The 16,466-nt window shown below is 38.4% G+C and overlaps 1 protein-coding gene across 7 annotated transcripts in view; it reads right to left on the reverse strand.

Annotated features, from left to right (window-relative positions):
• Nucleotides 1–16,466, reverse strand: part of LOC102175492 (ankyrin repeat domain-containing protein 26) — a 71,732-nt gene that overhangs the window by 54,131 nt on the left and 1,135 nt on the right. For 6 of the 7 annotated variants that reach the window (XR_001918986.1, XM_018057018.1, XM_018057017.1 and 3 more), the window contains exons 2-9: nt 14,359–14,473; nt 14,024–14,197; nt 9,848–9,954; nt 7,650–7,714; nt 5,079–5,112; nt 3,332–3,401; nt 502–562; nt 182–381 (exon numbers count right to left, since the gene is read on the reverse strand). Coding sequence is in view for 6 of the 7 variants with exons in the window: in XM_018057018.1 (XP_017912507.1) it covers nt 182–381; nt 502–562; nt 3,332–3,401; nt 5,079–5,112; nt 7,650–7,714; nt 9,848–9,954; nt 14,024–14,197; nt 14,359–14,473 (826 nt within the window). In the remaining variant the exon portion in view is untranslated. Of the gene's footprint in view, nt 1–181; nt 382–501; nt 563–3,331; nt 3,402–5,078; nt 5,113–7,649; nt 7,715–9,847; nt 9,955–14,023; nt 14,233–14,358; nt 14,474–16,466 lie in introns of those variants that run through there. The other variant, XM_018057020.1, reaches the window with a different exon arrangement.

A 16,466-nucleotide genomic window follows, 5' to 3' on the forward strand; every position in this document is an offset into this window, starting at 1 on the left:
CCAGCATTTATAAATCTGAATCATGCGCATATATTGCTCCTATTATCACACCATTTTGTATCGTGACTTTCAAGGCTGCCATTTCTGTGGTAGGATCCCTTGTGTCATATAAGGGGACATGACATGCGAATGGCATGTGAAAAAGTACAGGGAAAAAACAGTTAGAAACAAAACAACTTGCCTTTGTGAGACCAAGGCCCGCGAGAGACTTGAGAGGTTGTGGAAGAGGCTCAGGCGATGGGAAGGCGGGATGAGAGAAGCCCCGGACTCCAGGCGATGGTTCAGGAACGGTTTCAACCACATCTTCAACTTCACCATCAGAATTATTGTCCTCAGACAAGGTGGTACTCTCTGCTCTCACAATGCCACATTTTGCTTCTACTACAGTGAAAACAAGGGAGAGTACATGAGAACATCTGTAATTTCAAATCAGTGAATAATTGAATTGAATTTCAAATCAGTGAATAATTGTCACCAGGAGGACAGTCTTAGATAACTTACTGTTTCTTTTGGATTGCTGAGAAGCACTCATTAGCTTTGTTAAGTTTGGTTTCAGGACATTCTAGAGAAGAAAATAAGAACTTTAAGAATAATAAGAGTCAAATTTAATAAAATAATTATAACATCCCCCATTCCTCTATGATCTAACACAAAGAGCACAGGCTCTGGAGTCATTCAGATGTGGATTCAAATCCCAGTTCTGCCACTGACTAACCTTCTCACGGGGTAAGGATTATGACAGATGACATAGGAAGCCCCGGATGTTCCTCTCCTTACCCCTAATATACTGCTATACAAATACTGTGACACCCACTAGATTACTTTCTCTACCAAAATGTTCTAGAATAAAAATTTATCCTCAATACTTTAGAGTACTATGTCTGAAAAACTAAGCTATTTAAATTAGTTGCTATATTTTGAAATTTACTTGCATGATTTCTATATGCATGAATTATCGCTTGGGAAGGGAAATATGAAAGTTTAGTTTTTAGCAGAACCTTATTTAGATGGGTTAGAACTGCAAACAGGAAAAGTTATTTCTATTCTGTTTGTCAAAGAGCTAAAGACACATGATTTTTTTAAATTCAGTTCATTCTAAGAAAGAGTGAAAAAAATATTAAACCTGTAGGGCAATGATCATGAATGAAAGCCACAAACACTCTAAACAGAAAGCCATAAGCAAACATGTTAACAATAGAGGCAGAGAGAGATGGAGTCAAAGAACAGACACTGAAGAAATGTATTCTGCAAGGAAAAATTAGGTTAACAGGAAATATTAAAAATGACAAAAGGTAGGGGAGGAAAAAGAAAGGAAAAAGTGAAACATGCCTAGTGAAGTACAAACTTAAGGAAAAAAAAAGAAAAGCATAAATATAATGAGGTATGCGGAAAAACATATATATTTAGAATTTATATACAATAAATCAGTAATATATCAGTATTGTTAAGGATATACTATGAACAAAGTCTGTGCTTTATATATTTTTATTAATACATAAATTATATATCTACAATGTTCAAGTTTTATGAAAATATCAACATAAATTGTATATAAAACATATATTTAAAACAGAGGCTTTTGTTCATTGTGTACCCCTAATAATAGTAATTTATATTACTTTAAAACTGTTTATAAATAATACTGTAATAAACAGTCCAATTTTGCCACTATAAAAAAAGTCATTCAATTAGCCGCATATGATCATCTATCACTACCTGAATGCTGTCAGAGAGAGGAACTGATAAAGAAATATTCCTAACATTTCACTGAGAACAAGGACTGGTAGTCAGAATTCTAAGGAGAATATACTGTTTGAAAAGAAAAAATTAATGGAATACAAGATGGAGCTAAAAAGAAGGTCAAGAAATAGCAATCTAAAATTCTCAGCTCCCAGTTGGACAACACTGAAAAATATACAATAACATTTTTATCACGTTTTTCTTATTTATTTTCTTGTTGTGCAGGACCTCCTTCCTCAACATAACTGAACTTCTACATCCTAAATATTAAAAAGAGAATCTAAATTTAAGTCATATTTTTAGAATTCAAACAGATTTAACAGCTATATTATGTATATTAGCTGTAATATTACGTAGGATTCCATTTGTCTCTTCATTTATTCACATTCAAAAACTATTAAAATGGTTCTTACATTTGAGATGTATGTTACACGCTCCAGGAGATGCACAATTGTTTCCTGAACTCCACTCGTTTATACTGACACAGGGGCTATAAGGTGAATATTTAAATAACAATAATACGAAATGTCTGAAATCTGAAATTTTAGAATATGTATGACACAAGGACTTTCAGTGCCCTTTTTTTTTTTTACTACAATACAAAAAATATCTGAAGTTGTAAGTTTTATCTTATGGTTATTAAAAGCCTGTGCTTCTACAGCTGGTTATTATTTTAGGCAAAACATGGGTTCTTCAATGAGATGAACAATTGGGAATATCTTCTGAATGGAATGCTTTAGAAAACACAGTGGAATCCCTTTATAATACAGATTTTGGGAAACAGATTTTTTAATTTCTAAATTTCCATAATTACAACTATTTTACTTTAGTTTTAATGCAGAGCCAAAGACAGAAACAGAGAAACAAACAAACAAAAAAAGCACCCTCCTAACAGTTCTAAGAAACCAAAATAGTGTCTAAGAGTAGAAAAAAAACTAGATGATATAAACTATATAGTTTGGGAACTGAAAAGTTCCAGGAAGATTCCATGATTATTACAGTAAGTACTGTATCCACTACGAGTATTATAAAAGTCAAGTCAGTATGGTTTAAAATTCACAGTAAGACTCTATATCCTTGACCAAATTTTGTATTTCCTCCATTGTAAGAAAGCTTTTCCCAATATGATTTTCCTGTCTCTATGTATTTTCCAATCCATTTTTTTCCTTCACTCCACCTTCAGTATTTGAGACCTCCCTGGTGGCTCAGACAATAAAGCATCTGCCCACAAAGCAGGAGACCCGGGTTCAACACCTGGGTCGGGAAGATCTCCTGGAGAAGGAAATGGCAACCCACTCCAGAGCTCTTGCCTGGAAAACCCCATGGACGGAGGAGCCTAGTAGGCTACAGTCCATGGGGTCGCAAAGAGTCGGACACGACTGAGAGACTTCACTTTCACTTTTCAGTATTTACTAAAGTAAAAAGAAAAAAACGTCAACTAGTCGTATTTTTATAAAATGGTTTGCTCTCACCAACTTTCCATTACAAACATAAAACAGTGAGAGGGACACCACTGCTGAATATTAAGAGTAAATGCTATATGAAACTAAATTCAGAGCAGGAAAACTAATTACAGAAGAGAGCACTTTACCTTGGTTTCCAAATCCAAGTCTTCATCATCTGATGTAGGCCATGAATCAACACCAGGTTTGTTGGAAAACCTTTAGAGCAAAAACAAATACAACAGAAATGAGTGAGTTCACTTCTTTAAACAAAAAAACAAGTGAAAGTTTGGCTATCTGCATATTTTTTAATATAAATTTATTTATTTTAATTGGAGGTTAATTACTTTACAATATTGTATTGGTTTTGCCATACATCAACATGTATCTGCCACAGGTATACACGTCTTCCCCATCCTGAACCCCCCTCCCTCCTCCCTCCGTGTACCATCCCTCTGGGTCGTCTCAGTGCACCAGCCCCGAGCATCCTGTGTCATGCATTGAACCTGGGCTGGCGACTCATTTCATATATGATATTATACATGTTTCAATGCCATTCTCCCAGATCATCCCACCCTCTCCTTCTCCCACAGAGTCCAAAAGACTGTTCTATACATCTGTGTCTCTTTTGCTATCTCGCATACAGGGTTATCATTACCATCTTTCTAAATTCCACATATATGTGTTAGTATACTGTATTGCTGTTTTTCTTTCTGTGTATTTTGTATCTGCATATTAAATGAAGTTTCTTGACATAATTAAAACATGGTCTCTGTTTAAAAAAAACTTTTGAAAAAAAAAATATTTTTTGATGTGGACCACTTTTAAAGTCTTTCTTGAATTTGTCCCAATGCTGCTTCTATTTTACGTTTTGGCTTTCTGACCCTGAGGCATGTGGGACCTTAGCTTCCGGAACGGGGATCGAACCCACACTGCCTACACTGGGAGGAGAAGTCTTATTGACCATCTTAACCACTGCAAGCCCAGGGAAGTCTCTAAAAGGTTTTTAATTACCTATTTCTGCTTCCATCTCTCCCAACTATTGAAATACCTAGTTAAGACTCATTGTTAGTTTCCATGACATACAGTGAGAGCCAATACACTGGCAGAGCCTGAGCATAATTTGGTTTCACCAAAAGTCCCAATAACTGAGCTGAAAATCAAATTGGTGGATTGACATAACTCATTTGCCCAAACTGGAATAAACCTGATGACTTGAAACAAAGTGGAAAGATATGCTGTTCCTTCTGCATTCTCTGTTCCTAGTTCAAAGACTAAATAAACGGCATTCATCAAAAATGGCAGTCTTGGTCCTTCAGCAGCGAAACCACTTACTGAGACGGCCCCACCCCTCCCCTTTACTCTGGAACAGTAGTTCTCGGCAATGTCTGAAACTTAAAATGTACAGAAATCAAAGAACTAATTTATATGTTTAACTTATATGCTACACAGTACTTCTCAGTCTCTGCTGAGGGACACGAGAGTGGACATGGGAGTGAAGCAGGCCAGCTGTCAAATCACAGGTCAACTCATTTTAACCACGGAATCATGGGTCAGTTCATCAACCTCCTGAACCACAGGTGGCTAATTAAGTAAAAGCAGGACACAGCTATTTTACAAAGCTGCTGCGATGACTCGGCTGCCGCTGCTGCTAAGTCGCTTCAATCGTATCTGACTCTATGCGACCCCACAGACGGCAGCCCACCAGGCTCCCCTGTCCCTGGGATTCTCCAGGCAAGAACACTGGAGTGGGCTGCCATCTCCTTCTCCAATGCGTGAAAGTGAAAAGTGAAAAGTGAAAGTGAAGTCAGAGTAGAACGCTCAACAAACATTAGTTTCTCTTCCCCGTGTTCCCTTACTTAAACATACAATTTTAAAACATCCATAAAATCCTACCTGCTTAAAGAGTCTTCTTCAGAACTCTCATCCTCTATTAAAGAAAAAAGTAAGACACATTTTAAATCAACAAAAGAAAAATACAGACTATTAAAACCTCAAGACTGATGCTCTGCTTAAAAGTATTCCTTTGGGAGCACACCTGGAGACCACACTAGAGGGAACAGTGATTGTACTATACTCGCAGGCCATTAATGCCTAAGAATCACTCCTCTCCTTTATATCATCAAATGCAAAACAAAAAAAAGAAGAAAGAAGGGCTGTTTACAATGACCATAATCCTAACCAAACTCTAGAAGACTGAGAGAAAGTTATACTATACCATTAATAGAATCAGCACTATAAACTGACAATAGCACGCTTAAACAGCACAGTATTTCTGGACTTCCATTGCCTGGAGCAGTGAACAGAAGCTACAGGTGTCTTGCTGGGACATAACACAACTTCTCTGGCTCTTCAGTTCAGGATGAAAACACCCTCTCATAGGGAAGCTTGGTCTACAGGCACTGAACCTCAGAACGTGGTAAAACATAGGAAACAAAGTCTTCCTGGCCCTCTTTCCAGATGCAAGAGAAGTATGAAAGATGTAGTGAGTCTAGGTTTAGAAAGAATAATCTCTTGAAAGGAAGGTGGGGGAGGGCAAATGGGTAAAGGGGGTCAACTGGGTAGTGAGGATGGGGACTAGACTTGTAGCGGTGAGCAGGCAGTAGGGCACACATAAGCTGAACTTTTTTTTTTAAGTTTTAAATATATATATATATATATATATATATATATATACACACACACTAATCTATTTTAAAAGTATAATCTCTTAAGACTATGTCCTTCCATTGTTCAAGAGTATCTGGACCACAAAGAGCACGATGATCCAAACAGTTCTGTGTACTAGTGAGGGATATCATTATATCAGTTCTCCCCATTATATGACAAATGTTGATAGAAATCATGCTTTTTCAGGTTGGAAGGCATACATCATGAGATCCAAAGCTGATGAACAAGGGGAGGGATGGTAGGAGGGAGGCAGTGATGGACTCTGATGCTCCTGGACAACATTTCACCCGTGTCGTCTTGATCTGATGCTGGAGGGAGGACTCACATGCAGTGACTCCACAGGGTGAGGAGTCCTGCAAGCTCGCGCCTGGAGGGCAGGGGCAGTGATTTTTAAATGTTTGCACTCTGTGACATCAGAACAATGCTTAGTACATAAAAGACATACAATGATTTCTTCAGCGAACAAATGAACAAATAAATAAGAATGTTTTCTTTGAAAATTTTGTTTATAAAAATACAGAAATTAACCAGGGACAACTCTATTCTATTCTGAGTATGTTGAAGACCAAGACTCTATGTCATCTCTGTGTCTCCTCTAACGTGTGAAACCAACCTACAGGAGTTCTTTGATGGATGTTGCTGTTGTTAAGTCACTGAGTCATGTCCTACTCTTTGCGACCCCATGGACTATAGCCCACAAGGCTCTTCTGTCCATAGGATTTTCCATGCAAGAATATAGTGGGTTGCCCTTTCCTTCTCCAGGGAATCTTCCCAACCCAGGGATCAACCCCATATCTCCAGCATTGGCAGGCGGATTCTTTATTACTGAGACACTTGGGAAGCCCTCTTTGATTAGACAGAGGTGTACTAAGTTAAAGGTGTCCTCAGACAGCTTATGCAATGAGCTTGATGCCACATCACGGGGCCATGTGGTGTTTTTGTTAATGTGACGTGTTTTTGTGCTTTTATTAGAGTCTGCAGAGTCCCAATTTGATCTATGTGAATATTTTATGCAATAATCTTTTAACTAATGGCAAGAGAACATCTTGTTCTAAAAAAACTATACTGTCATGACAATTATCCAATACACAGACGGAAACATCTGGTTCTAATGAAGTCAATCTATCTCACTCTTCTTGGATCTGTAAGGAATGAAGTCGGCAATAGAGACCTTGTCGGTCCAACAATAGGCAAAATAACTGGTTCTCAGCCAGGCACTGTTTTTCTGTCTCCTGTACTATTGGTAGGTACCTTTCAAAAATAATCCCTTCCTGGCGTGCTGCACACTGGCTCAGCTTTGTAGTTCTTATTGTTTATCATTTGGTATCCTACCAGGAAGGTATTGTTGAGGTTCCCAGTTGTAACGATGGTAACTTTTTTAGTGAGATTACGCACTACACAGGAACTACTAACTATTCATTCACTAACTGCAAACCATTTGTAAAAATTAAAGTTATAAGAAGTCTAATTTGGTATAATATGATTATACAGAAAATATATATCATACTAACTTAAAAAGTTTTTTCTATCTACAAGAAAATCTAATACAGGATTTTAGGGGCCATGATTAAATACATGGATTTGTTTTAAGATAATACAGTCTCTGATTTTAAGTTAGCCTACAATTAACTTCTTAAACAATTTGGAATACTAGACTATTAAGAAATTAATTAAAAAAATAAAATACACATGCAAATTACATATGCTTTTTCATTGCTCTTTCATCAATAAAAATTGCTCATTCCTATTTTATCTATGGTAGCATCACCAAGAGTAATTCATTGTCAGATGACTTACCTGGGTTGCTGTTTTCAGGAGTTTTAGGTCTCCCTTCTTTATATTCAGAAATCAGTTGGCGAATACTATGTATTAAAAATGTGATAATATTTTAACACAAATAGGAAAAACAACTACCAAAGTCTTAGACTATTTCAGAAAATGTCACAGATAATATCAAAACTTCAATTGTCCCATATATTTCAAGTTTCCAAGTTCTACAAACTTTTTTTTAGCATGTAATTAAAGGAGAACGAAAAGGAAAATGAAGCACTCATGAACTAAAGGCAGTATAGCTCAGTAAAATAACTAGAGTTAACTTGGCATATGAAAACTCTCTTGAACTCAGAAATCCTAGCTCTGCAACCAACTGCTCTTCGTTCTGGAGAAGTTACTTCTCAATTCAAAATCTTCCTCTACACAACTGGGATCTTACTGCCTTATTTCACAAGGGGATTAAGAGGATTTAATGAGATAATATACCCCCAAAATGCTTGGAGAAACAGTCAAAGAATGGAATAATTTGGTCTAGAACTTTATTGCTGGAACTACTTTGGAATTCTAAATAAAATCTAATGTGTGTTTTTTCACACCTTTAACATTCAAGTGTTACAGGAAACTGTTAATTATGGTGATTAGCTGTTCTTTGTGGTTTGTAAGTTAGAGAATCTCAGCTATTGTATAATTTGAACCTAAATTTATTTATAAAGTACAAAAACTCACTATATTAGATAACATAATTGTCTCCAATTATTGCAGCTAATTACACCAAGAGTAGAAAACTAATCACAATCAAGACCTGGCCTGGACCACTACTCTTCCTTCTCTACCTACTCAAACTCTGAACCATATAGATCTTTCTGAGAATGATGTCTAATCTCCACGCTCATCTTCGTTTTACCTGGAAGACATAACCCTACTCTTAGAATGGATACTGGCAAGTCCTGGACAGGGCTTACCTCGCTTAATTCCAACTAACTTACTTGACTGAGACTTAGGGATTTCTGGTGAATGAGTTCCTTATGAGGCAGACTCTGAAAACAAGGGCTTCCCTTGTGGCTCAGCTGGTAAAGAATCTGCCTGCAATGCAGGAGACCTGCGTTCAATCCCTGAGTTGGGAAGATCCCCTGGAGAAGGGAAGGCTGTCCACTCCAGTATTCTGGCCTGGAGAATTCCATGGACTGGGTAGTCTGTGGCGTGACAAAGAGTCGGACATGACTAAATGACATTCACTTTCACTTCACTGAAAATGTTTAAGGCTAAAGCACATATAAATCCTCTGGAAGATTTTCATTATTATAGGAAACAGATTGGCCCATGAGGGGCCAATCATCATTATGGACTCTCAGGCAAGCTGGCACCCAATACTCTGGGAAGGATGACAGGGAACTTATGACCTAAGAAAAGGTACCCCCGTCCTGCCCCAGGACAGAAAGCCACCTTGAGGTTCAGGTCTAGAAACAAAGGAGAAAGGGAAGTCCGCTCAATTCCTGCAGGAGCACTTGAACCTCCCTGACAGCCTAAAATGGTCTGCACTGCTATCTGCTAGCAGAAAAGATAAATAACAGCCTCAATGGACACCTCATTGTGAAGATCGAGGTTTAGATCTAGGCTTACACGTGGGCTCCACATAAGGTTTCTGAGTGTGAGGGGGAGGCTAGGAGGCCCAGCTGCCAGAACTGGATGCTGGTGCTTTGCAACAGTGGCTGAGCTACAAACATATATGAGAACTAAGGAGTTGTCACTAATAACATCAGCATTCTTCTAAGAAAGTAATTGAAAGCAAAGAGTCATCCAAAAGACAAAATCAAGTCTTTTATGTTCAGTATGCAATTTTAAGGAAAAGTATACACAAAGTAGAGATTAAAGAATTATTATAAAAGAATTAAGAAATTCAATATTGTGTCATAAGATAAACTAAAAAAGCAGAATCCATATTTTATAAAGCTAGTAAAACTAATATGAAATCCCTCAGCGACTACAAGATCAATGAAAAAAAAGGGAACCAGATGCATATGACATCAGTCAATATTACAAAGGAATATGAATCCTGCTATCTATTCCTGCTATATATTGTTGTTCATGATTCCCAGTCAGAATAATTGATTTTCTACCTGCCTGATGATGTGTTGATTACAAATTAATCCTTTTATTAATTTAATCTTGATGTTACCACCTTAGAACAGCACAAAGGTTTTTAAAAAGAAAAAGAACGGTACCTTTGCATCTTATCAACCGCATGTATATTTGCTTCTTTCTTTGCTAAAAACTCCACCATTTGCTGCTTCCTTTCACTTATAGCAAGTGACAGCGGTGTGAGGTCATCCTGTAAAACAGGGAAAACCATTTCTAATGTACACAGTTAACCTATTTCAAAGCTGAACTTTGAAATCATGCAATAGCTTCTCTGAACTTAAACACAGAATTCAGAAAGCAAATAAAAGGAAGCCCCCTCTTCCTTATCCTCCTGTGAACCTTCTTTCTCTCAAAGATGTTCCTCCTCTGGGCCTTCCCCGGTGGTCCAGTGGCTAAGACTCCAGCTCCTAATGCAGGGGGTCCAGGTCCATCCCTGGTCAGGGAACTAGATCCCACATGCCTCAACTAAAGATCCCATGTGCCACAATTAAGACCCAGTGCAGTCAAATATGTCTTTTAAAAAAATGATAAAATGCTCCTCCTCTACCTCTTCAAAAGACTAACTACAGAGTCATTCTCTAAAACTCACTTCCAACATTTACTGGTTCCAAGGATATTTGCTCCTATCATACTATTTATCAGGGATGTCGTAGTATTCACTTGCTCTATTACTACTCTCAACACTCCTCCAGAGAGAATCAATTAACTACTAAATCAACAGCATATTTTAGGAACAATGCTGAGGCAGAAATATATATTATTATCTGTAGCATGTATAACCGATCCAAGGATGATGATGAGTAACCTCACAAGGTTTACAGACATTCCAATGGGAATATTACTCTCTATATGAACATGCAAAGAAAAAGAGTTGTTTTTTTTTTTTTCCAAAACACCAACTAATAATTTCTACTTTGAAAAATTCAATCTCATTCTTAAGAAATTCTTTTAAAATATGAAATCAATTACAGATTAATTAGAGTGTCTCCAAAATCTTGAAATAATTATCAAAATAAACTATAAAAATAGAATTGGAAACTCAAATGCTTATGGAGGGAAAGTTGGTGACCTGAGTAAGTGAAAAAGCCAGGTAAGGCCAGCAAATCCGAGAACAGATGCTCCATACAGAAGGGGCAGCCTCTGCATACTGACCAAACAGTAGAATGGGCTCAAGGGGGACCAGATTTGGTTCTTTGAGAAGCCTGAAATGCAGACTTCTGCATGAGTCTCCTAAATTTTAAATGTTGACTCAATTTGTGGAGGTAAACTAAACATATCCAAGGGCCAGGCTTGGTCAATGGCCCACTTGTGGTTTGACGTCTGCTGTTCCCAAACAGGTGGGAATAAAGCAAGTATTTGTATGTGAAACTGTCCCTTCTTCATATCATGTGTTTCACAAAAAATAGGCCCAACACATAATAAAAATTGCTATTAAGGCTCATAATTCAATTAAACATAATTTTTTAAAAAATCATAATTCCACTTCAAGAACGCTTCCACTGCCTGTTGAAACTACAATCTATCTCTAGAATTCCTCTAGATTGTTAATCAAATGGATATTCAGTTCCTAAGACTGCTGAAACTAAATCATCAAAACAATTCCCATTTATACTGTTACTAACTTCATGGGTTTTGATGTTTAAAGCTCTCATATTGCTTATGCCAGGGCTCAGCAAATCTAACAGACACACTGCAAGAGTCTGTCCTGTGACACCAAAAGAAGGCTCATGAGTTACTATTACTGCAGTCAGGAAAACCCTGTCGGTAACAAATATCTGTTGACCTAATGACCTGGATGAAAACAGAAGTGCAAAATCCTGAAAGGGTCAGACTCTACAAATGAACTGACTTCACCATGAGCAAATCTCTGAAGACTGACTGCGAGTGAATAATTAGTGGTTGGAAGGAAAAGGAGTTATCATTCAAGCCAATAGATATTGCCAATAATATCCCTTTTAACTTCTAACTCACAGGCAGAGAAAAAGTCAGGTTAATACTGTTGCAAAGGAAGGAGCTGATGGAAGTAGCTAGCACTGATCAAGCTCCGACTCTTCTAGAGATTACTTATTTTTGAGATAGGTGCATTTAGAAATTACACTTATTCAGTCCATAGTGGTTCACCACAGATCATATCAGAATCTCAAGGAAACAGTTCTAAATACACACACCCAGGCCTTCCTCGATTTATTCCATCAAAATCTTCAGGGAACAGCCTAGGCTTGTAAATGTTTTTTATAAGTTTTCCCAAGTGACTGTGGTTTTCACCAGCAGAGTCTAGCCAAGAATTAGTGCAGCAACCACTCCACTCTCATCTCTTACCCATGTGGCCAATTCCTTCTCTTACTTGAGGATTTGAATAAAAAAGAAAAGTGTAAGAGGCAGAAGTCATCAAAACAGCATGAAATTTTCCTGGGTAAACACTGGTAGAACAGGGACTGCTGCTGCTGCTGCTACTGCTGCTGAGCCGCTTCAGTCGTGAACAACTCTGTGCGACCCCATAGATGGCAGTCCACCAGGCTCCTCCATCCGTGGGATTCTCCAGGCAAGAGTACTGGAGCGGGGTGCCATTGCCTCCTCCAGAACAGGGACTAGTAAACTCAAAAGGCACCCTGATCTCATTATTTATAAACCACTTACTTTCCATCAAGACATTCTAGACTGGAGAGCAGAGTCTAGGCTCTTATCTAAGTGGGTGTTTCTGCCAGAACAGGATAAGATGTCAGTTAATCACTTCCCACTTAATCACCACCTGTTCACTGCCAGTCTGATCTCCTCAAATTCCTCCTAAAATTGATATATAAGCTACTATACCATCCACTCACTCTCTTTCTCAAAATAACAACTAGTATCCCTGAAAACTGAAAAGCCTTACCAAAATATATAAACTGAAGGGAAAAAAAGACAAAAACAAAAATCCTAGGACTTCTGTGGTGGTCCAGTGGCTGGGTCTCCAGGCTGCCAGTGTAGGGGCCTGGGTTCAATCCCTGGTCAGGAAACCAGATCCTACATGGTGAAACTAAGACTCAGCACAGCCAAGTAAATAAATATTAAAAAAAAAAAAAACCAACTCTTTGGCATTTCCCAATGGCCAAAATTCCAACTTGACCTACATTTTTCACCTGCTCTCTCCTTTTCCCTTTTCCTTTACTTTCTTAAGCCTTGGGCAATAAGAGAGAAATCATTTTTATATAAATCATTTTTATAAGATGGGAATTTGTTAACAACAGCGAGATGTCTATTATGTTGTAAAATGTTTATGTTATGTTTGAGTTTTAAGACAAAGTCTATTTCTAAGGCAAATTTTGCTTAACTGTATTTTTCTGCCAATCAAAAAAATTTCAGTGAGGGGCAAAGTATTTGGGAAGTTTTACCTTTAACAAGTGCAGTGTTACCACAAATATCTGCCATAAACACATGAATGAATGCTTTACTCTCTAATACTTCTTCAGAAATATGTATAAAGTGAAATCTTAGACAATTAAGTTCTTTCAAAATATTTTAATTCAGGGAAGGCTGTGGCTTTCAAACATGGAAAACTGAGCCCACCTGTGAGAGTGGAGGGAGTTCCTGGTGGGGCTGCAGCTGCAGGACGTCACGTGTGTCCTGGAGAAAGAACAAGTAGCGGCTTCGCCATCACCAGCTCCACACACACAGATGCAGCCCCACCAAGCAGCTCCCTGGGGCTAAGCGCAGGAGACCCCAAGGTGTACATCGCGAACCAAGTGGTCACCAGCACAAGTGAACGCCCTTGCTGGGAGTCAAACATGACCTGACCCTCTTGGCCAGATCTCAGAACCGGGGTCCTGGAGGGCTCAGGGCTCCAGGCCTGCTGCCTCCCAGGCCCACTTGCACTCACCCTGCTCCCCATCATGGGCACTGGGTCTCCTTCTTCCTCCCACCCACCCAAAGGGGCACCCACCCATTCCCTGAGCCCCAGGAAGCAGCCACTCCTCACATCGCTTCACTCCCCCCAGGCCTTCATCATTTGTGGACTCTGAGCCTACCACCCACTCCCAGGCACGTTCCGATGGGAAATCTTCCTTCTGGGGTAGACGGCAGCTGGGAGACAGAGCTTTGCCCTTTCTGTGGACACACATACATCCCCCACCCCTGCATTGGCCTTGGAGTTGTTTCCATAGTAACAGGGCTTGATGTACACTATTCAGTTTACCTATTTACATTCTGTTATAAATAAAACAGTTGTAGATTTTAAAAAATGCTTCACAAATATTTTGTAAATAAGGTTAGTTGAGTTATACCTTGTTCCTGGCTTCTATATTGGCATCGTAGGAAAGCAGCTTTGCTGCGAGTGATATATTCTGGCAAAACACAGCATAGTGAAGAGCGGTGTTCCCACTGACATCCATGACATTTGGGTCGGCACCATGCTCCAGCAGAAGAGTCGCACACTCCTCTTCTTGGCATTCTACGGCCTGTCAGTGTTGCGCCAAGAAACAGAGTGTAAATTCTAGGAATTCAAAGTAAACGGTCCATAAGCTTCACCGGTTTGCTATATCTAAATGAGATGAATTCACTTTAGTCTCAGTAGTTAAATCACATCCACCTCGTGTGGACACGGTTCACTGCCCCATACCTTCATCAATGCGGTCCTGTTTTCACTGTCACAGAGGTTAAGCAGGCATTTTCTCTCCAGGAGGAGAGTGACCACCGCTGAATGGCCATTGGCACAGGCCAAGTGGAGCGCAGTCCTATGAAAGCAAGAGGAGTTTTCAGGAAACTGTAAGGTTACTGTTTCAACACAATTGTTCCTGTGATTGAAAACATTCAATAGCATGCTATTCCTATCCCTCTAAAACGAATATTTTGTTTCCTTCTGGAGAAAGAACATTATATATTAGTTTTAGCTCTTCTTACCGCATTAATGAAAGAACAATCTACTTGAATAGAATAAGCATGACCTCAAGATTTAGTTCAACCTGGATTTGAATTTGGTGCAGAGGTTAAAGCGTCTGCCTACAACGCGGGAGACCTGGGTTTGATCCCTGGGTCCGCAAGATCCCCTGGAGAAAGAAATGGCAACCCACTCCAGTATTCTTGCCTGGAGAATCCCATGGACGGAGGAGCATGGTGGGCTGCAGTCCACAGGTCTCAAAGAGTCGGACACGACTGAGCGACTTCACTTTCACTCTGTCACTTATTAGCTGCCGCTCACCCTCTCTGTACCTCAATTTCCTCATTAACATAATGGAGAGAGAGTAGTAGTTATCTCACAGAACTCCACCATGATGCTTAAATGAGATCCAAGGAAAGGATTTAGAACCACTCCTCACACAGATAACAGCTCAGTAATTGCTAGGTAATATTATCATACTTATTACTATTATCTTACAAGGACAACATCTCAATAAAGTCAAAGGTTATTACATATCCTTTGCAAATATGTTTTGAATATCAGAGACAACACTGTACTTCGCTGATTTTAATATCATTTCCTTACTTTTTAACGTCTCTGACATTGGGATGAAATTTATAAATCGCGTCTTTATAGCTATAATTGGTAGCATGTTTGTTTATTTCTCATTTTTCCTGTTCATCTAATTACCGTAAGGTCTTTTTTTCCTAAGGTTGAAGTATGGATGATGTATACTGTATATAAGATATTTTATAGGTGCACAACATAGTGATTCACAATTTTTAAAGGTTATACTCTATTTAAAGTTATTATAAGATATAGTTATATTCTCTATGTTGTACAATATATCCTTATAGCTTGCAGGATTTTAATTCCCCCACCAGGGATCCAACCCCAGGCCCACAGTGGTGAGTCTTAACCACTGGACTGCCAGGGAATTCCCAAGATTCCCTTGACTTCTGAAAAGGCTGAAAGTTGTCAGAGGATACCAGTCTCAAAAGAATTCTAAAAAAAGTTATAAGTGAGAAATTATTTTTATCTGTGCCACATTCCTATTAGTGCCAGAAAGACAAGCCCTGTCTGCTATTCCGACTTCCCTACAGACAGCTTGATCTACAGAGAGTTTTAAGTTTTTTGTTTGTTAAATCAACCTCCAGATTTCCTTTTCCTTTTTTTTTTTTTTTTTTGGTGCCGAAACTCAGGAAACTTCAGAATTCTTGCTTTTGAAATCATTCTTAGAAAGGTCTTTGGAGTGGGAGGGAGGCTCAGGACTAACAGGATATATGTATACTTAACAACTGATTTACGATGTTGTTTAGCAGAAAGCAACACAACATTGTAAAGCAATTATTCTCCAATTAAAAAGAAAATTAAGGTTAAGAACCAGCAGAAATAGAAAGAAAAAGAAGGTCTGTGTCAGCACACACACAAAACATGTATAAACAGGAATTTGTGTTTTCTTCTGGTACTTTTCTCACTGTGCGTATTTAAAAATTTTGATCCATACTCCATCTGAAGCTTTTTTGTGAGATAAAAATCTAATTCCTTTTCTCTAAATAGTAACCAGGTTATTTCTCCACCATCTACACATAATTTATCTTTCTAATAGAAAATGTCACCAGTATCAAGTTCTAAATTCTTACATACATTTGGGTGTTTGGGTAGTTTATATTCTGTTCCATTCATTTATCCATCTTTTCAGTTGTTAGTAAATGAACACTTTGCGGGCACTTACAGCACATTTTGACATCTAGAAGGGCAAATCTTCGTCTACTATACAAAACTTTTAATTTCATCACAACAATTGAGAGAGCATATGTAACAAAAAA

Source organism: Capra hircus, chromosome 13 (assembly GCF_001704415.2).
Source record: "Capra hircus breed San Clemente chromosome 13, ASM170441v1, whole genome shotgun sequence".
NCBI classification, from domain to species: domain Eukaryota; kingdom Metazoa; phylum Chordata; class Mammalia; order Artiodactyla; family Bovidae; genus Capra; species Capra hircus.